The following is a 21,314-nucleotide window of genomic DNA, read 5'->3' on the forward strand; positions in this document are numbered from 1 at the left end:
AATATAAGAACTAAAACTGCCTGACCAGGCGGTGGCACAGTGGACAGAGCATTGGACTGGGATGTGGAAGGACCCAGGTTCGAGACCTTGAGGTCGCCAGCTTGAGCGCAGGCTAATCTGGCTTGAGCAAAAGCTCACCAGCTTGGACCCAGGGTCGCTGGCCCCAGGGGTTACTCAGTCTGCTGAAGGCCCACAGTCAAGGCACATATGAGAAAGCAATCAATGAACAACTAAGAAGTTGCAACGCGCAACAAAAAACTAATGATTGATGCTTCTCATCTGTCTCCATTCCTGTCTGTCTGTCCCTGTCTATCCCTCTGACTCTGTCTCTGTAAAAAAATAAATAATTAATTAATTAAAACTGTTTAAAAAGAACTAAAACTATATAGCCTAACTATGAAGTGGCGCGATGGATAGAGCGTCAGACTGAAACGCAGAGGACCCAGGCTCATTCAACTTGAGCACGGGCTCACCAGCTTGAGCGTGGGATCACAGAATAACCCCATGGTCGCTGGCTTGAGCCCAATGTCGCTGGCTTGAGCAAGGGGTCACTTGCTCTGCTGGAGCCCCCTGCTTAAGGCACATATGAGAAAGCAATCAATGAACAACTAAGGAGCTCTGCAATGAAGAAGTGATGCTTCTCACTTCTATCCCTTCCTTTCTTTCTGCTCCTATCTGCCCTCTCTCTGACTCTGTGTGTCAAAAAATTAAATTAAAAAAACTATAATATTCTGAAAAGAAAACTCTGAGGAAAGTGTTCATGACATTGGATTTGGCAATGATTTCTTAAAATATGACACCAAAAAACAGGAAACAAATAGAGGAAACAAAAACAAGAAAGAAACAGATAAACTAGACTTCATGAAAATTTGAAGTGCCTCAGAGGACATTATCAAGAGCGTGAGAAGGTAGCTCACAGAATGGGAGATAATATCTACAAATCATATCTGATAAGGGATTACTATCCAGAGTATATAAAGAACTCCTACAACTGAACAACAACAAACAATCCAATTTAAATGTGGGCAAAGGACCTATATAAACATTTCCTCTAAAGTAAACGGGTTCTGGTAACAATTCTAATTGGGGGTGAGGAAAGAGGATCTCCCTACACCAACAAACAATTCTCAGAAACCAACAGGTCTAAGGAGAATTCAACTAGATACTGACACTATCTACCTAAAAATAGCATCAAATACCACAGTTCAGTCCTACTAAACTGCCTCATCCACCCGGAGGTTAATATCTGTGCTTCTGATTGGCTATATAAATCAGAGGTTCCCAAGAGCTCTTCCTCGGGTTCAAACTGTAATTTGCTAGAGCAACACACAGAACTCAGTGAAAACATTTACTTACTACATTACTGATTTATTATAAAAGTATACATAACTCAGGAACAGCCACATGGAAGAGACGAAAGGTATGGGGAGAGGGCACAGAGCTTCCATGCCCTCTCCAAGCACATCACTCTCCCCAAATCTGAACGTTAACTAACCCAGAAGCACTCCAAACCCTTGTACTTTTGGGGTTATAGGAAGGCTTCCTTATTTACATAGGCAAGACTGACTAACTCACTGGCCCCTCTCCCTCCCTGGAGGTTGCAGTGTAGGACTGAAAGTTCCAACCCTTTAAGACTGGCTCCACTGGAAACAAGCACCCATCCTTAGGAGCTTTCCAAAAGTCATACCATTAGCATGAAAAAAGACACATTTATCACTCTCATCATTTAAAAAATTCCAAGGGTTTTGGGAGCCAATAAGGACCCATGGATGAAAGGTAAATATATGTGAGAAATTTTCTGGTCATCTGAATAACTAATGCACATTTCTTACAAATCATAAGATATACAAATGACCAATTAGCACATAAAAAAGATGTTCAACATCTTGGCTTTTTTCTTCCTCCTCCTTCTTCCTCACAAACTTATCTTGACGTGAAAACCCCTCCTCCAGCAACATTAGCATAAAATGGTCCTTCCCAAACAGGAAGGAAATTAGCAGTCTCACCTGGCAGCACCATTCACCTGGGCAGTGGCCATTTTTAACAATAAAAGTGAGCAAACTTAGAAAATACAGATTTTACAAATTCATTTGCCCAACAGACCTTGAAAACACTGCTTAACAAAGCTAGAGTAGTCAAATTCAGAGAGAGGAAGTAGAACAGAGGTTACCAAGGGCTGGAGGAGGGGAAAGGGAGAGGAACCATTTAATGGTACAGAGTTTATGTTGGTAAAACTAAAAGTTCCAGTATATTTATCAGTGAAGCATAAACAAACAGCATTGTGAATGTAATTAATGCCACTTACAGTTAAAATTATAAATATTATGTTAAGTATATTTTACTGCTATTTTAAAATGCAGCAGAAAAAAAGAACAGTATTGACACCATATTGGAATTAGTGTGCGGGAAGGTGGGAAGGACTAGTAGGAATACAGAAGAAAACACTGCATTTATATAAAGACATGGAATGTATACAGAAAGATACACAAAAAACCTGCCTGCAATAGTGATTGCCTCTAGGGAGAGACCTATGTGGCCAGTAAAGAAGTTCTCATTGTATAAACTTGTCTGTACCTTTTGAGTTTTTTATTTGTGCCTAAATAGCTACTATAAAAAATAGCCTGACCTGTGGTGGTGCACTGGATAAAGCATTGACCTGGAAATGCTGAGGTTGCTGGTTCGAAACCCTGGGCTTGCCTGGTCAAGGCACATACGGGAGTTGATGCTTCCAGCTCCTCCCCACCTTCTCTCTCTCTGTCTCTCCTCTCTCTCTCTCTCTCCCTCTCCTCTCTAAAAAAATAAATAAAGGAGAGAGAGAAAACATTGGAACAGATCTTAAAGGCAATCTAGTTCAATTCTCTCACTTTACAGACAAGGAACTTGAGTGGCAAATACATTATATTCTTACCTAAATTTAAACAATCAAGGGAAGAGCTCGAGTTAAAGCAGAAACAGATAAAGAAGGGTATATTTTGTAAGAAAAAGGTAACCACAAAAGAGAGAAAACACAATTTTTAAAGAATTTTAGGCCCTGGCCAGTGGCTCAGTGGTAGAGCATTGGCCTGGCATGCGGATGTCCCAGGTTCAATTCTGGTCAGGTCAAAGAGGAGAAGCGACCATCTGCTTCTTCACCCTGCCTCTTCTCCCCCCCCCCCCCCATCCCCTCCTACAGCCATGGCTTGGTTGGAACAAGTTGGCCCCAGGCACAAGGATGTCTCCATGACCTCACCCCAGGCACTAAAATTTAGTTCACTTGCCAAGTAACTGAGCAACAATCCCAGATGGGCAGAGCATTGCCCCTTAGGCGGGAAGGGGGGGGGGCTTGCTGGGTGGATCCTGGTCTGGGCGCATGCGAGTCTGTCTATCTCCCTTCCTCTCAATTAAAAAAAAAAAAAAAAAAAAAGGAATTTTTAGACAACACAATACTCTGGATTCACCACCAAAGTTTTAATTAAATAATGCCGTGGGTACTCCTAAGTACCACATGTCAGGACCAAGAAAAATTACATAAGCAAGTAGGAGAAAAACCTGGAAGAAAGAACAATGAAATCAGTAAGAATAGAGGGGAACAGTAACACCTAACCAAGTGCCCGAAGACTTCTTGGGAAGACTAATGTTCCTTGGATGCCCAGTCCCTGAATTGCCCAAAAACCAACAAATGTCTCACCCAATGACTCTGTCCTCGCAGTTTATCATTTGATTCTCCTACTATTTCTTCCCATACAGCAGCTGTTCGGTCAAAAGAACAGGAAGCCAAAACCTGTCCAAATTCAGGATGGGCCCATGTCACGCGCCACACAGATCCACTATGTGTCTGAGGAATTAGAAACAAAAAACAAGTTTATTCATATTTCACACATACAGGGTTTTACTTAAGGAAATAGAATATAGATATTCTTACTTCAGTAAGAGAAGAAAGCTATTCAATTTAACATTTAAATAAAAAGTTAAATTCTAAAACTTTTTAATTTAAAGATAGTCTATATTTAGAATTGCAGCCCTTCTGGAGTCAAGTTCTTCTAACATAGTTGACCTCTTTCAGTGCTAACGGAGACATGTTTCAGAATTTAGCTTAAACAAGCTTTTAAACAGGGATTCTACCAGTCCACTAATTCTGTATATTATATCTACAGGAAACACCCACCTAAAAAAATAAAATTAATCAAAATTATCTGTTTCAAAAGCCTAACATCATATAGAAACTATAGCAACAAAATGCTTAAATGATTCTAACTGGTGTCTGTCTAGAAAATGGACTACTATTGTAGGTAATTAGGCAATGAGTGAGCAAATACAGAGAAGCCCAAAGCCTTGCATTCTAAGAAAATAATTTAAAGCTCAGGAGCAGTATCTTTACATATGAAAAACATCAAATTGCTATTCTTCAACTCTTCATGCTGACCAAAAGAAAAAAGAAATGTCTTAAAGAATTTCATATCAAAACTGGGAAGGGGAGAGAGGACAAAAAAACCACCACAGAATTTCACGTGCTTTCCTTTAAAAACACTGTATGACAATAAGCACCACTCCACCAATTATTTTTATAAAATCTGCTTTGTGCTTCTGCACAGCTAACACTTTTACTCTCAACAATCTCAGAACACTTTCATAATCTGTTAACTTCTACATAATATCGTCATCGAATGTAAATATTACACCCTTTTCTTTATTCTTTGTCTTCTCCAGTCTTTTTCTTCTTTAAACTTTAATTCTTTATTTATACCGGTTTTTTAGTAAAAAGATACATTAGGGCAGTGACATTGTTAAATATCAGATTCCCAGGACAGCAAAATCTATCTAACTAAAGAATAAGGATTGCACAAAGATGTTCATCACAATAAAAATAAACTTAAAAAAACTTACATATCCATTAGTTAAGCAAAACAGGGTATATTTATTGGTATACTTATGTTTTAAAAGAGCCTTTGAAAACACTGCAAAATACTTATGAAATATGTTGTGAAACTCAAAAGCAAAAAGATAGGGGTTTCCTATTGAAATGATAAGAAAACTCTGGCCTGACCAAGTGGTGGCACAGTGGATAGAGTGTTGGACTGGGATGCAGGGGACCCAGGTTCGAGACCCCGAGATCGCCAGCTTGAGCGCGGGCTCATCTGGTTTGAGCAAAAGCCCACCAGCTTGAACCCAAGGTCGCTGGCTCCAGCAAGGGGTTACTCGGTCTGCTGAAGGCCCACGGTCAAGGCACATATGAGAAAGCAATCAATGAACGACTAAGGTGTTGCAAGGCGCAATGAAAAACAAATGATTGATGCTTCTCATCTCTCTCTGTTCCTGTCTGTCCCTGTCTATCCTTCTCTCTGACTCACTCTTTGTCTCTGTAAAAAAAAAAGAAGAAAACTCTGGATCCAGACAGAAGTGACAGCTATATAACTTATATAGGTATATATAACAGCTCTATAACTCTTCAGTGGAGTTAATACCACTGAACTGTTTACTTTAAAATAGTTCATTTTTAATTAATTTTATGTTGCATGAATCTCACTTCAATTTAAAAGAGGGAAGAGGACTTAAGATTTGGATAGACAATTCACCAAAGACTTATGAATGGCAAATAAGTACATAAAGACATAATCAGCATCTTTAGTTATTGAGTGCATACAAATCAAAGCCCAATGAGATACCACTTCACATCGACTAAATGGCTATAATAAAAAAAAAAGAAAGTATCAAGTATATAGGAGGATGTACAGAAACTGGAACCCTCATATATTTCTTGGTGGGATTATAAAATGGTAGGGCACTTTGAAAAGAGTTTAGCAGTGTCTTAGAAAGTTAAAATATATCCAACCCAGCCATTCTACTCCTTGGCATGTACCTAAGAGAAATAAAATCATGTCCACACAAAGACTTGTGTGGCATGCTAAAAATAGTATTATTCGTAATTGACAAAAACTAGAAATAATTCAAATGTCTATCAACTGGTGAATGAATAAACAAAATATGGCCTTCTCTATACAATGGAATATTCCTCATTACAAAGAATCAAACTACTTACACATGACACAACATGAATGAACCTAACAAACATGATAAGGGAAAGTAGCCAGACACAAATAACTACATAGCATAGAATTCTATTTACTGTATATGAAATGTCTAAAAAAGGTAAATCTATAGAGATGGAAAACAGTTCAGTGGCTGGCTGGGGCTTGGGAGGGAAATGGCGATTGTGCCCATTACATTTCAGGGCTGATGTGGTTAGCGTTCTAAAACTAGATTGTGGTGATGTTTACAAAATTGTATAAATTTGCCAGAACTTACTAAACTGTACACTTGAAACTGATCACTCTTAAGGTATGTAAAATTCTACCTAAGTAGATTTTTTTTTAATCAAGAAATAAAAATGTATGAAACATCATAGCCATGAAAAATGTGTAAATGAAATAAGAAATACTGGACTGGGGCCTGGCTGGTTGGCTCAGTGGTAGAATATCAGCATGGGTATGGATGTCCCTGGTTTGATTCTGAGAAGCAATCGCAATCATCTGCTTCTCCACTCCTCCCCTCTTCTCTCTCCCTCCCACCTCCCACAGCCATGGCTCAATTGGCTCCAGAAAGTTGGCCCAGGGCGCTGAGGATGGCTCTGTGGCCTCTGCCTCAGGCACTAAAAATAGCTCAGTTGCCAAGCAACAGAGTAACACACCAGGGAGGCAGAGCATCACCCCATAGGGGGACTACTGGGTGAATTCTGGTCGGGGTGCATGTGGGAGTCTGTCTCTCTGCCTCCCCTGTTCTCATTTAATAAAAATTAAGAAAAAAAAATACTAATATGCTAAAAAGAATTATTTTAGAATGCTATGGAATTACAAATTTACTTATTCTCAAATTTTCTGAAGTGTTATTTTAATAGTAAAAAATGTAAAACCCCTTTTCAAGAAAAGAAATATAAATTTTGGGTCCTGGCCATTTGGCTGAGTGGTAGAGCTTCGGCCTGGCGTGCGGAAGTCCCGGGTTCGATTCCCGATTCCCGGCCGGGGCACACAGGAGAGGCGCCCATCTGCTTTTCCACCCCTCCCCCTCTCCTTCCTCTCTGTCTCTCTCTTCCCCTCCCGCGGCTGAGGCTCCATTGCAGCGGAGATGGCCTGGGCGCTGGGGATGGCTCCTTGGCCTCTGCATCAGGCGCTAGAGTGGCTCTGGTCACAACAGAGCGACGCCCCGGAGGGGCAGAGCATCGCCCCCTGGTGGGCAGAGTGTCGCCCCCTGGTAGGCCTGCCGGGTGGATCCCAGTCGGGCGCATGCGGGAGTCTGTCTGACTGTCTCTCCCTGTTTCCAGCTTCAGAAAAATACAAAAAAAATAAAAAAAAAGAAATAGAAATTTTGTAATTCTCCTAAAACTGAACAAGTCACTGATACTCCCACCAAATAGTAAACATACTTTAAAATTACTATAAAAATAAATACTAACCTTCCAGCTGGCGGTACAGTGCCAATCACCACTTTCACTTTTATCCCAGACCTATAAAAAAATTTAAGACAGATATTTTACACAAAGAATTCCTAGGCCCTGGCAGGTTGGCTCAGGGTAGAGCGTCGGCCTGGCGTGCGGGGGACCCGGGTTCGATTCCTGGCCAGGGCACATAGGAGAAGCGCCCATTTGCTTCTCCACCCCCCACCCTCTCCTTCCTCTCTGTCTCTCTCTTCCCCTCCCGCAGCCAAGGCTCCATTGGAGCAAAGATGGCCCGGGCGCTGGGGATGGTTCCTTGGCCTCTGCCCCAGGCGCTAGAGTGGCTCTGGTCGCGGGAGAGCAACCCCAGGAGGGGCAGAGCATCGCCCCCTGGTGGGCAGAGCGTCGCCCCCTGGTGGGCGTGCCGGGTGGATCCCGGTCGGGCGCATGCAGGAGTCTGTCTGACCGTCTCTCCCCGTTTCCAGCTTCAGAATACAAAAAAAAAAAAAAAGAAGTAAATATCATCCTTCAGATTTTCGGTTATTTTGGAGTTGTCTGGACTGCAAATAAAACATACTCTTATTTTCAAGTCTATTATCATTTATTTACCTTACATTTCTGAGGTTTCTAAATCCCAACTATCATTAACAGATGTTTGTCAAAAGCGGAACACAGAAGTTTACAGCAACTTTTAGGAAACACACAATTCCTCCATAGTAAGAGAACTTCATTGGATATAAATGGATTTGTATTTCTTTCACCGCGAAACAAGGTGAGCCTCCTCTCTGAACACAAGGAGAGAACAGTCTCCCCAGGAAAGGAATGAGGCACACCTAACTTGAGAACACCTCGCGACCTGACTGCTCTAAATGGCCCCACGGCAGTCCTCTCACTGAACAAGCATAGTAACTTATAGCACGCTACAGCCAGAACTCCGTGGACAAACTCCTACTGGGGACTAAACTGAGAAAGCTCCCACAGCGACCCTACCTAGGATTACTGGGAACCGTGCGGGCTCTCAGTGGCCCCTGGGGAGCGGGAGCGCGCACGTGGCCGGTAGCCCGCCCGCTCTGCGCAGGCGCACACAGCACAACAACCCCCACCCACGTCCCGAACTGGCTGCGTTCCGCACATAGACGGAGAGGACGGTAGGGCGGCCACTCGGCCGCAGCTAGCTTGCCTGCCTGCCTGCCTCTCCCGGGTTCTAGGCCCCGTGCCCGACTGCGCGCCACAATATCGGAAGTAGCCCCTTTCTTTCTACGCGCCGGTCCCTCCGCTCAAACCGTGGGTCGCGCACGCTCCCGCTCCCCTCCTTCCGGGCTCGGCCCCACCCAAAGGCTCCGCAAGCACCTTGACGCTCTGGTCGCTAGAGCAAGTCGCCATCCGCCGACCGTGGAAGTCAAAAGAGACATCGTGAATGAGGTCTTTATGGTCCGCCGCAATGCTGCGCGCCACAAACATGGCTTCCTTCAAGCCCGAGCCTTCTTTGTCTGCCCCTCCCACGTCGGAAGAGGGCAGCCGCAGCGGCGCGTGGACCGCAACGCTCCGGTGCCCACCGACCAGACACGGCCGGTGCGTGCGGCCTGCGCGCACCCACGCGCCTCTCTTGTCCCAGCATGCCCCGGGAGGCCGCACTGAGTGCGCCTGCGCCTCCTAAGGAAGCCGTGGGGTGGGCGGCCCCCTAGCTTGGGGGTTGGGCTTTGCCGTGAAAGCCCTCTTTGTTGACGTATGGAAATTAAGAAAAAAATGAAAAAGTTAAAAATACCATACACAGTCCTCGACGTCGAATAAGTTTCGTTCAACTTTCCAATTTATTTCCCCCGAGACGGGTTGAGTGCTCGGATCTAGTGGAGCAGTCGGACTTGGATTCATTCAGTCAGGTACAGAGCTTTGCTGGGACAACTAAAGAGCAGGAAAAATGGAGAGACGCCTGCAGCTGGGACTAAGGAGTTCAGGCTCAGTAGCGGAAAAATGAAGGCAGGAGGGATGGAGTTGAGAAGAAGAAGATGAGGGGTTATGGAGATCTAAGAGCAGGTGTGGTGAGAGGAGGAGGAAAAGATCAAAAGTCGTCAAAATGTTTAAAGATTTCACAGGTAGAAAGGCTTGGAGGTATAACAGGAACCACGATATGTGCAAAATTAGAAAATTCCCCTTGTATCAACTTAAACGATCTAGGAGAGTGGCAAACTTCTAGGATGAATTGGAAGAACGACTAGCCTGGTGCCAGAGTTCTCAATAAAGAAATGTCAAATGAGCAAAAAACCCTTTGAAAGGAGGCCGATGAAGAGGAGTCCTCAAATCAAGGATTCAGTCAAACCCAGAAAGTGGAGGAATATTCTGCAAAGGGGTCAACAATTTGGGGGATCTTGTTTATTAGACATTCCAGGGGGGTTAGTGATAGAGTTAGATAGGATGGGAAACAATATAAAACTGAATGAGGGGAGTGAAAGTAAAAATAAAATAAATGGAAAATGAGCCTGCCAAAGGGGTTTGGCATGTTAATATTAGCAAGGTAGAAAGTTTTCAAAACAGTTAGTCTCCTGATGGATTACACAGAAACCAGAGAAGTGGAGAAATGATCTAGCCTTTCTGAAATTTTCTTTTCTTGCCTTTTTTCTTTAAAACTAAAAATGATAAGATTTTATTGGTACTTTAAAAGGCAGACCCCAAATCCATGAGTTGCAGGTATGATAACTAATAACAACAGTAATTGCTGTAAAGTCAAAGACACTCATTTCTAAAGAAAGCATTCACTATCTATAAAAGTCCAATCTTTAATGGCTTCATTTGTTTCAGAGCAGTTTTAGGCTCACAGCAAGAGTAGAAAATATATGATTTATATATACATGCCCACCCTCTGTACAGGCTTACCCCAAGATGTGTCTCAGTGGTATGTTGATTATGTAAGCCAGGGGTAATCAACCTTTTTATACCTACCGCTCACTTTTGTAAGTTGAAACACGCTCTATTCTAAGTCACTTACCTATCCTAACACAGTTGTAAAATCATAATCCAGAACATAAAAACACAACTAAACCACAGAGAAAGGAAAAGAACGTAAATATACTGTACTGTACACTGTACTATAGTAACAAAAAATGAGTAAACTGAAACACGTCTCAATTTTTTAAAAGTTTTTATGGGAGTTAACATCATAAACTCGAACTGTTGTATGTCAAAACTGTCATAACCTAGGGACCCCCTGTATCTCATAATTTAATTCAGAGAGATCTTGATTACCTTTCCCTTCTGCAAAATATTACACTTCTCCAGTATATTATGACATCATGCTAATGTTAAGATATTTCTTATAAGATGGAAGGATAAGTTATTATATCTGGCTCTTCCTCCAACAACAACAAAAAAGAGATACAATACCTAGTGAGCCTCTGGATTTTGGAGGCAACATATTCCTCATTTGGGCATGCTAGTCCAGTCCACTTACTGAATGACCCAAAAAGCTGCTAGTTTTGAATGACACCTTTGGCCCCCACTCTTGTACCACTACCTTCTCTGTTTCAGCCCTCCACATATATGGCCTCATGAGGGATTCTCTACAATCAATTGACTGAGGAAGAGAAAACTCAAGCCAGGTTTACACATGGTTCTGCCTGATATGCAGACACCAGTCGAAAGGGTAAAACTGTAGCACTATAGTCCCTTTCTGGAACATCCCTGAATGTTAGTGGTAAAGGGAAATCTTCCCAGTGTGCAGAACTTTGAGCATTGTACCTGGCTGTGCACTTAGCTTGGGAAGAGAAATGGCCAAAAGTACAATTATATACTGTGGCTTGATGGTCAGGGACCAGGAAGGAACATGATTGGAAAATTAGTGACAAGGATATTTAGGGAAGAAGTATTGGGATACACATCTCTGAATGGGCGGAAAAACATGAAGATGTTTGTGACCCATTTGAATGCTCACCGGAGAGTGACCTTAGCAAGGGATGATGCTAATAATCAGGTGGATAGGATCACTCGGTCTGTGGAGACCAATCAGCCTCCTTTTCTTCCTACTCTTGCTCTCAATGGACTCTTCAACTCAGTGGCCATGGTGTTAGGGATGGAGATTATGCATGAATTCAGAAATATGGATTTCCACTCATTAACACTGATCTGGCTACAAACCACTGCTGGCTGACCAATCTGCCAGAAGCAGAGACCAACACTGAGTCCCCATTATGGCAGCATCCCTGGTTTGATCAGCCAGCTACCTGGTGGCAAGTTGATGACATTGGTCCACTTCCATTTATGACAGGGGCAGTGTTTTATTCTTATTGAGAGAGACATTTACTCTGGATATGAATTTGCCTTCCCTACATGCAATGCTTCTGCCAAAATTGCTGTACACTATCATGGTGTTCTACGCAGCATTGCTTCTGTTCTATAATTTGCATAACAACAAATGAAGTATGGCAATGACTTATGCTCATGGAATTCACTGATCTTGCTATGTTCCCCATCATACTAAAGCAGCATTCTTCATTTAATGATAAAATGGCTTTTTGAAAGACTCAGTTACAGTGTCCAGTAGGTATCAATACAATGCTGAGCTGGAACAATGTTCTCCAGGAGGCTATGTAAGCTCTGAATCAGTGTGCAATATATGGTACTGTTTTTCCCACAGTCAGGGATCAATGGGGTGAAAATGAAAGCACTATCAATATTAACCCACCAGCAAAATTTTTGCTTCCTGTTCTATGACCTGATACTCTATTGGTTTAGAAGTCTTTATTTCAAAGGGAAGAATGCTCTCACCCAGATACACAATGCTTCTATTTGACTGGAAGTTAAGATAAGACTGTTGTCCAACCACTTTGGGCTCTTCAAGTCTCTTAATCAACAGGAAAAGAAGGGAGTTTCTGTGCAGGCTGGGGTGATGGCTCCTAAGTACTATGGAAAAATTAGGCTTCTACTCCACAGTTGAGATAAGAAAGAGTATGTTTGGAACATAGGGGACCCCTTAGAGTGCCTTTTTATATTACCATGTCCCAGCATTAAGACCAGTGGGAGGCCCTGGTGGGTTGGCTCAGCGGTAGAGCGTCGGCCTGGCGTGTGGGGGACCCGGGTTCGATTCCCGGCCAGGGCACATAGGAGAAGCGCCCATTTGCTTCTCCACCCCTCCGCCACGCTTTCCTCTCTGTCTCTCTCTTCCCCTCCCGCAACCAAGGCTCCATTGGAGCAAAGATGGCCCGGGCGCTGGGGATGGCTCCTTGGCCTCTGCCCCAGGCGCTAGAGTGGCTCTGGTCGCCGGGTGGACCCCGGTCGGGCGCATGCGGGAGTCTGTCTGACTGTCTCTCCCCGTTTCCAGCTTCAGAAAAATACAAATATATATATATATATATATATAGAATAGTAGTAGAAGAAGGTTAACTATAAATACTAGCTACAACCAAATGACTGATTCTAGAAATAAGGACAGTAATTATTATGAGTATTTCTTCCTTAGTTGGTCATAAATATGTGTGTGTGTGTTTGTGTGTAACAAATATCTTTGTCTTCTCCTGCTGCGAATCAGCATGGCTACTAATTCCAGGTCCTGAGGAAGAACGGCACAGAATTAAGAAAATAGACTCACCGAGAAAACAGGATGGGATCAAGAGGCCTCTGCAATGCTGATGGCAAAATCAGAGAGAGAGAGCCCTTGGTCTGCCTCATTTTATAGTGTAGAAATTAAAGCCTTTAAGCCAATTTACAAATAAGGAAGTCTCTGATACAAAGTCACTTATCTGAGGCATAAATGGGATTCCTCATGATAGTGCACCACCCCACATCATGCAACAGTCAAGAGTATAGGGAAAAGCTTAGTGTTGAGAAGATCTTAGTATAATATGGATGTGTGGAAGATCTTAGTATTAGAAGGCTGGAGAAGAGCTTAGTCTTAAAATAAGCCCTAGGCTGTGAGGATTTTGTCAGCTTACAGCCTGTCTCCCACATTCTCCCCTTATAATATCCCCTTATTATATGACATAAGATGTATTGACTCTACATACTGGTATTTAAGTATTGTTAATTTTACATTGTAATACTTAAGTCATGGGGTATCAAGGCAAATAGTAATAATCATCACTCAAGGACTTGCATCTCTCTTGGGGTTAAGGAGTATGACTAGATGCCCAGTTGTATGTCAGCTGGGCTAGGCTATAGTGCCCAGTTGTATAATCAAATATTAGTGTAGATGTTGCTGTGAAAGTATTTTGTCAGTGTAATTAACATCTATAATCAGTTGACTTTAAGTGAAGGTGATTACTTTCGATAATGTGGATGGCCCTCATCTATTCATTTGAAAGCCTTAAAAGCAAGGCTAGCCCTGGCCGGTTGGCTCAGCGGTAGAGCGTCGGCCTAGCGTGCAGAGGACCCGGGTTCGATTCCCGGCCAGGGCACACAGGAGAAGCGCCCATTTGCTTCTCCACCCCTCCGCCGCGCTTTCCTCTCTGTCTCTCTCTTCCCCTCCCGCAGCCAAGGCTCCATTGGAGCAAAGATGGCCCGGGCACTGGGGATGGCTCCTTGGCCGCTGCCCCAGGTGCTAGAGTGGCTCTGGTCGCAACATGGCGACGCCCAGGATGGGCAGAGCATCGCCCCCTGGTGGGCAGAGCGTCGCCCCATGGTGGGCGTGCCGGGTGGATCCCGGTCGGGCGCATGCGGGAGTCTGTCTGACTGTCTCTCCCTGTTTCCAGCTTCAGAAAAAATGGAAAAAAAAAAAAAAAAAAAAAGCAAGGCTAAAGTTTTCCAGGGGAAAAGTAGGAAATCTGCCTCAAGACTGTAACAGAAGTCCTGCCTGAATTTTTAGCCTGACCTACAGATTTCAGAATTGCCAGCTCCCACAGTTACATAAACCAATTCCTTAAAATTAATCCCTTTAAATATAAATCTTTTTAATATATGTATTAATACACTAGCTGTACCCAGCCATGCGTTGCTGTGGCTCAGGTTGGTTAAATGGAAAAGAAAGAAAAGAGAAAGCACATGTTTCTAATATGTTTAATTTTGCAATGCTTGTGGGTATACAATTTTTTTTAAGATTATTTATTTATTTATTTACAGAGACAGAGAGAGAGTCAGTGAGAGGGATAGACAAGACAGACAGACAGGAACGGAGAGATGAGAAGCATCAATCATTAGTTTTTCGTTGCGCATTGCAACACTTTAGTTGTTCATTGAATGCTTTCTCATATGTGCCTTGACCGTGGGGCTACAGCAGACTGAGTAACCCCTTGCTCGAGCCAGTGACCTTGGGTCCAAGGTGGTGAGTTTTTGCTTTAACCAGATGAGCCTGCGCAGAAGTTGGCAACCTCGGGTCTCGAACCCAGGTCCTCCGCATCCCAGTCCGACGCTCTATCCATTGCGCCACCGCCTGGTCAGGCTATACAATATTTTTTGTTCCATTGTCTGTGCAGATACAGAGATTGTCTGGTTTGCGGACTCTAGAACACGCAACATATAATTGTCCATGTGAGAAGCAATCCGTGTGTAGATCTAAAGCACACAATTCTAAAGATTGGCCCTGAGCGGATGGGGATCCTCAAACCCCTAAGCAAGATCTTCTGAGCATGGCTTTTAAGATACCTAGAGGCAGAAAAAGCCCAATAGAGATCAGGGGAACTACCAGCTTTTAGGATACGCCCTTAAAGGCTCCAACGCCCCAAAGGGGTCTCCTAGGATGCCATCTGGGTCCTGCTTTAATAGTGGAAAGGAAGGTCATTGAGCTAAAGCCTGCCAGGCTTACATGCCTCTACTGTGAGGAAACAGGGACACTGGAAGGTAGGCTTCCCCCTCATTCCTCTAAGGGAGGGTTCAGTCTCTTCCAGCCCTGCTCCAGCCACCTATGACCTAACCTTGCCCAGAAAGCTGGGGTTTGCCACTGAAGGCTGAAGGTGCCCAGGGCCGTCGGCCCCATCTACGACACTGTGGACGAGCCCAGGGTATTTCTTCCAAGAAGCAGGTAAACTGATCTCATTTGCACAAGGGCCACTTAACTATGCTTTGCCTGAATAGTCAGGTTTTTTATTCTTCCCTCGAAGATCTCTGTTGTGGGTGTTGATAGCCCTATGTTCTGCTGCTTTGCTTAATATATAGTGTTTCCTCTATCCCTCCTATCTCAATGCCCCACTCATATTTCAGGCTGGGACCTACTCCTAATTTAGAGCTCTCTTTCCTCCTTTTGCCAACTTCTATTATGAATCTACCTTTGCCACCCAGCTTAGTGTATCCCAAGGTTCTCTTTACCATGCCACAGTCGCAGAGCTCCAGGGAAAAGCTACCTGGTCTCATCTCTCCAGGCAGAGGAGAACAGAAGCTCCATATCCACGCATGCTGCAAATGGTTTCTCCAGTCTACCTGAATCATTACCAGCTAGAAGCAGCGGTCACTGGGACTTGGACATGAGCTGCAAAGTATAGAATGGTGACAATTCCAGTGCCATGCGGACTTTTCCTGGACTCCTGCTCCCTGTGACAGATCCTACAGACTGAACTGTGGTTGGGTTGCATTTTTCAGGGATTTGACATGGTGATGGGGCCAACTTGGACTTGGTGAACATGTTAAGGACACTACTCTTATGGATTCTTGCTGTATTGGCCAAGAGTATGCTTAAAGGCTTTTAATCACTGTAAAAAAAAATAGAAGGCTGGATAAAGAAGATGGGGCACATATACACCATGGTATACTAGTCAGCTAGAAGAAATGAGACATCGGATCACTTACAGCAGATTGGTGGAATCTTGATAACATTATGCGGAGTGAAATAAGCGAATCAGAAAAAAACAAGAACTGCAGGACTCCATACATTGATGGGACATAAAAGTGAGACTAAGAGACATGGACAGGAGTGTGGTGGTTACGGGGGGTGGGGGGAGGGACGGAGGGAGGGGGGAGGGGGAGGGGTACAAAGAAAACTGGATAGAGGGTGACAGAGGACGATCTCTCTTTGGGTGATGGGTATGCAACAGAACTAAATAACAAAATAACCTGGAAATGTTTTCTTTGAATATATGTACCCTGATTTATTGATGTCACCCCATTTAGATAAAAATTTATTTATAAAAAAAAAAATTGGCCCTGAGCTTTGTTGATGGTGATTGCAAATGCTAATCGAATTGGGAACTGCAGTCTCTTAAATTGAAATGGCATATCCGTTGGAATCATAGGAATGCGAGAAAAGAGGACATCTTTGCCTTTGAAAGGTCCTGTCAAGATTGTTGCTTCTATGACATTGCTCATTAATTCTTTTACTGCAAGCTGTGTGCCATTGCAAAGCTTTGGCTGGTTGATATTTTGCAACATGATACAGTGGCACCTTGAGATGAATTTAATTCATTCTGTAACTGAGCTTGTAAGTCAGTCAACTCATATATCAAACTGCCAATACTGGACCTGTGCACCAACGCGCCAACTAGTGGCAGCTTCCCGAATCACGACTCGTACCTCAGAATCTCACTTGGATCTCGAACAAAAATACGGACAGAGTCGCAGCTCATATCTTAAAAAATTCGTATGTTGGGCCTGACCTGTGGTGGCGCAGTGGGATAAAGCGTCGACCTGGAACACTGAGGTTGCCGGTTCGAAACCCTGGGCTTGCCTGGTCAAGGCACATATGGGAGTTGATGCTTCCTGCTCCTCCCCCTTCTCTCTCTCTCCCCTCTCTCTAAAAATCAATTAAAAAATCAATAAATAAATAAAAAAATTCGTATGTTGGTCTGTTCGTATCTCAAGGTACTGTACTTGTACTCGTATCTCACTGTACTTGATTTTGTATAAAAGCAGGCTCAGAACTGTATTAGGCCCTACATGATTTGGGACTGTACCCCATGTAGCTAGCCGGTTAATTAATAAACTCCTCAAAATTTCTTCTGTAACCTGCCTTGTTGTCTCTATGTAACCTACGGATTACAGTACTTTATAACAGTTGCCGGTAATGAAGCTTTACCTTGGTTATTTGCACAGACATCTGAGCTGTCTATCATGGACTAACTCTTCTACTGTGACCAGAGGGGGGCACTGCCTCCCTTGTTGGATGGACATGCTGCTTTTGGACAGTATGAGAGATGCTGATGGTGGAAAGGCAACTCTGGTAGAGGCCCTTCTGCACCAGAATGCACCAAGGACACTTGTAAGGTTTCCATGGATATAGCCCTGAGGCCCTCCCATCTACTGTGGAGTAGGGGGTTAGAGATGGGCCTCCAGTTTGTGCTTTGGGCAAAGAGCTCAGAAAGTCATTATGAAGGGCACCAGCTTGAGCCCAAGGTCTCTGTCTGGAGCAAGGAATCACTCAGTCTGCTGTAGCCCCCCAGTCAAGGCACATATGAGAAATCAATCAATGAACAACTAAGGAGCCACAATGAAGAATTGATGTTTCTCATCTCTCTCCCTTCCTGTCTGTCTGTCCGTATCTGTCCCTCTCTCTGACTCTCTTTGTCTCTGCTACAAAAAATAAAATTTAATTTTTTAAAAAAGTAGTATTGCCTGACCAGGCGGTGGCGCAGTGGATAGAGCGCCGGACTGGGATGCTGAGGACCCAGGTTCGAGACCCCGAGGTCGCCAGCTTGAACCCGGGCTCATCTGGTTTGAGCAAAAGCCCACCAGCTTGAACCCAAGGTCGCTGGCTCCAGCAGGGGGTTACTCGGTCTGCTGAAGACCCGCGGTCAAGGCACATATGAGAAAGCAATCAATGAACAACTAAGGTGTTGCAACGCGCAATGAAAAACTAATGATTGATGCTTCTCATCTCTCTCCATTCCTGTCTGTCTGTCCCTGTCTATCCCTCTCTCTGATTTGCTCTCTGTCTCTGTAAAAAAAAAAAAAAAAAAAAAAAAGTAGTATTACATAGATTATAAACCAAAGCAGAAAATTTGTGCACCATACAAATATTAATAAATTATTGGAAAGTAAATAAATAAAATAGACAACTCTTTTATGTAGTATTCCAAATAATATGTGTAGATACTCCATCCTCAAGGAAGATGAGCACAACTTCCCAAACCTTAATTGAGGGCGACAGATGGTGACTTTCTTTAAGAGTGCAATATAGCAAGAAAGGAAAAAGAGTAACTTTATAAAGGAGAAACCTAACAACAACGACCTCAGCCAGGTGATCAAAGCCAACATCAACAATGATAAGTCATGTCAGTAGCATGTAGCCTTGATATGATATGATGAGAATAGCACTTTACCTCTGTGGTCTTCCTGCCCAAAACACATAACCCCAGTCAACTCATGAGAAAAATACTAGATAAATCCCAATAAAGAACATTCTACAGAACACCTAACTGTTATTCCTTAAAATTGTTAAGATCATCAAAAATGCATGAACTTTGAGAAACTGTTAACAGCCAAAGAGCCTGATGAAACATAGTAATTAAAAGTAATGTGGTTTCCTGGAACAGAAAAACTAATATTAGTTAAAAACTAAGGAAATTTGTATAAAGTATAGACTTAGTTAATAACAATGGGTTCATATTGGCTCATTAGTTGTGACAAATGCACAATACAAATGTAAGATGTTAATAATAGTGGAAACAGTGTGTGGAGTATATGGAAACTTTCTGTATTGTCACCCCAATTGTTTTGCAAATCTTAAACTGTTCTGAAATTTAAAACTTTTTTTTTTAATTTCTGTTAATTTCTTATAGAAGTCATCATGATACATTGTTCTGTTGCCTCTGGTAGATACATTTGGACCTAACCTTTCCTACGAAAGAATTTTAGGTGTTGCCTATTGAAACAACTCCTTTTTCCCCACTTCACTGTATCTGCTTATGTATATCTGTGAGTTAGAGTTCTGGCTGATACATGTTGGGCTTTTCTGGATCTCAGATGACACTGCTATAGAAGGAAGTAACTGAGCCATATTTTCTATCATTCTAAAGATTTATGATTCTCAGTAGCTTCCAGTCAAGATGGCAAAGTGGGTGAATGTGGTACACCCTCCCATAACCACATCAAAATTACAACTAAACTATAGAACAACCAACGAGAACCACCTTAAATCTAGCTAAACAGAAGTCTTATAGCCAAGGATATAAAGAAGCAGCCACAAGACTGGTAGGAGGGATGGAAACTTGGAATGGCCTGGTCCCACACACGTGTGATGAATAAAAATCAGGAAGAAGGCCCTGGCCAGCTGGCTCAGTGGTAGAGCGTCAGCCTGGCGTATGGAAGTCCTGGGTTCAATTCCTGGTCAGGGCACACAGGAGAAACACTCATCTGCTTCTCCACCCTACCTCCACTCTTTCCTCTCTTTCTCTTCCCTCCAGCAGCCAAAGCTCCATTGGAGCAGGGTTGGCCCGAGCGCTGAGGACAGCTCCATGGCCTCCGCTTCAGGTGCTAGAGTGGCTCCAGCCAGCCACAACAGAGCAATGCCTCAGATCGCCCCCTACTGGGAATGCCCGGTGGATCCTGGTCAGGTGCGTGCGGGAGTCTGACTGTCTTCCTGCTTCTAACTTTGGAAAAATACAAAAAAAAAAAAAAGGCAGGGCTATCTCAGCTATGAAGGTTTTCAGAGGAGTGAGGGGTCCCAACCCCACACCAGAGTTCTAGTGCCAGGAAGAGAAGTCCCCATATCTCAGGCTGTAAAAACCAGTAGGGATTATGATTGAAACAGAAGGCTTGTAGAGTCCCACACAGTTCCTCTTAAAGGGCCAAAACACTCAGATCCATGACCTCTCTGAGTTCTGGTACTGGGGCAGCAAATCCAAAGGCACCAGGACATATGGGGAGAATCTGAATTCTCTGGCAATACAACAAGAGCTAAAGGACCCATTATCTCCAACACAGAAGTGCTGGCAGAGGCCATTGTTCATTTTCTGAGTTTTTCCCTTCAGAGTTGACAGGCAGGAACCATTTCTGAGTCTCCATTACCTGGCTCATATTGTTCACACTAAAATGATGATTTCTAGAGATTCTGACCAGAATAACTTTTATACCAGCACAAGCTATTTTCAGTGGCATTTCCATACCAGTAGCTTGTCTTGAATCATGCTTAACACCATCGCCCATGCAACTACTTTTAAGGTCAATGCCAGGGACAGCCTCCCACTTGTCTCAGTGAGTGGCCTGGCGGCACTCAAGGCGGACGGAGGAGGGCCCTTCCTCGGCTCTCGGCTGCAAGTAGGCTGGGCGCATTCGGATGCAGTGGCTCTCTCCGTGTGCCCCGCGGGCATGAGTGGGGGCACGCGACCCTGTGGCCAAGGCCAAGGAAAACACAAGGTGGGCAGGGGTCGGGGGAGGCAAAAAGCCTACAGCACCCGGTATTCCCAGGCGGTCTCCCATCCAAGTACTAACCAGGCCCGACCCTGCTTAGCTTCCGAGATCAGACGAGATCGGGCGCGTTCAGGGTGGTATGGCCGTAGACGCCCGGCGGCGGCGGCCTCTTGGTGGCCCAAGAAGAAAGGCCTGGCCACCAGGTCTCCTCACCGCTCCGCGGCGTCCGCACCCGCACAAGCTCTGCGTGGCAGCGGTTTCTGCCCTCCGCCAAAGCTTCCCTTGGGCTGCCAAGGGCACCTCCTGAGAGCCCTGTCATGATTCCTGGGTGCCGAAGCGGTGCCCACCGAGACAACCGGTGGGAGCGGGGAGGTGCGGGGAATGGGCGCGAGTCAGGGGGGTCTGCCGTGGCACAGCGGCGGGGCTGGCGGGGGCGAGGTCCGGGGCGGGGCTGGGGGCGGGACCGCGAGGGCCAGCGTCAGCGGGCTGGACAGCAGGTGCAGGGGTCTGTTCCAATGAGTCCTCCCTCTGCTTGCCTGCGCGCTGCCTTTCTACAGGGTCCGCGCCTGCACGCGCCCAACTGCGCGGGCGGGCAGCGGCCGGGCGGAAGAGAATCCCTGCCCCAAGGTGAAAGCGCCGCTCCCTGGACTTCGGGGGGAACCTCCCCGCAACCCCACACCGCACCCCCACCCACCCCACCCCCACCCCCACC

The 21,314-nt window shown here is 44.4% G+C and overlaps 1 protein-coding gene and 1 non-coding gene across 3 annotated transcripts in view; both read right to left on the bottom strand.

The window, feature by feature from the left end:
• The window catches only part of SEH1L (SEH1 like nucleoporin), a 35,229-nt gene extending 26,200 nt beyond the window's left edge, over positions 1-9,029 (bottom strand). For both annotated transcript variants that reach the window (XM_066246806.1, XM_066246804.1), the window contains exons 1-3: positions 8,756-9,029; positions 7,427-7,477; positions 3,668-3,814 (exon numbers count right to left, since the gene is read on the bottom strand). In XM_066246806.1, the coding sequence (XP_066102903.1) occupies positions 3,668-3,814; positions 7,427-7,477; positions 8,756-8,866 (309 nt within the window). In that variant the 5' untranslated portion in view covers positions 8,867-9,029. The remainder of the gene's footprint in view (positions 1-3,667; positions 3,815-7,426; positions 7,478-8,755) is intronic.
• An 11,605-nt stretch (positions 9,030-20,634) lies between these two features.
• LOC136315761 (5S ribosomal RNA) lies at positions 20,635-20,753 on the bottom strand. The gene has a single exon (XR_010727561.1). It is a non-coding gene; the product is annotated as a 5S ribosomal RNA (ribosomal RNA).
• Between the last annotated feature and the right edge of the window lie 561 nt (positions 20,754-21,314).

The sequence above is a fragment of the Saccopteryx bilineata genome, chromosome 11 (genome assembly GCF_036850765.1).
Source record: "Saccopteryx bilineata isolate mSacBil1 chromosome 11, mSacBil1_pri_phased_curated, whole genome shotgun sequence".
Taxonomy (NCBI): domain Eukaryota; kingdom Metazoa; phylum Chordata; class Mammalia; order Chiroptera; family Emballonuridae; genus Saccopteryx; species Saccopteryx bilineata.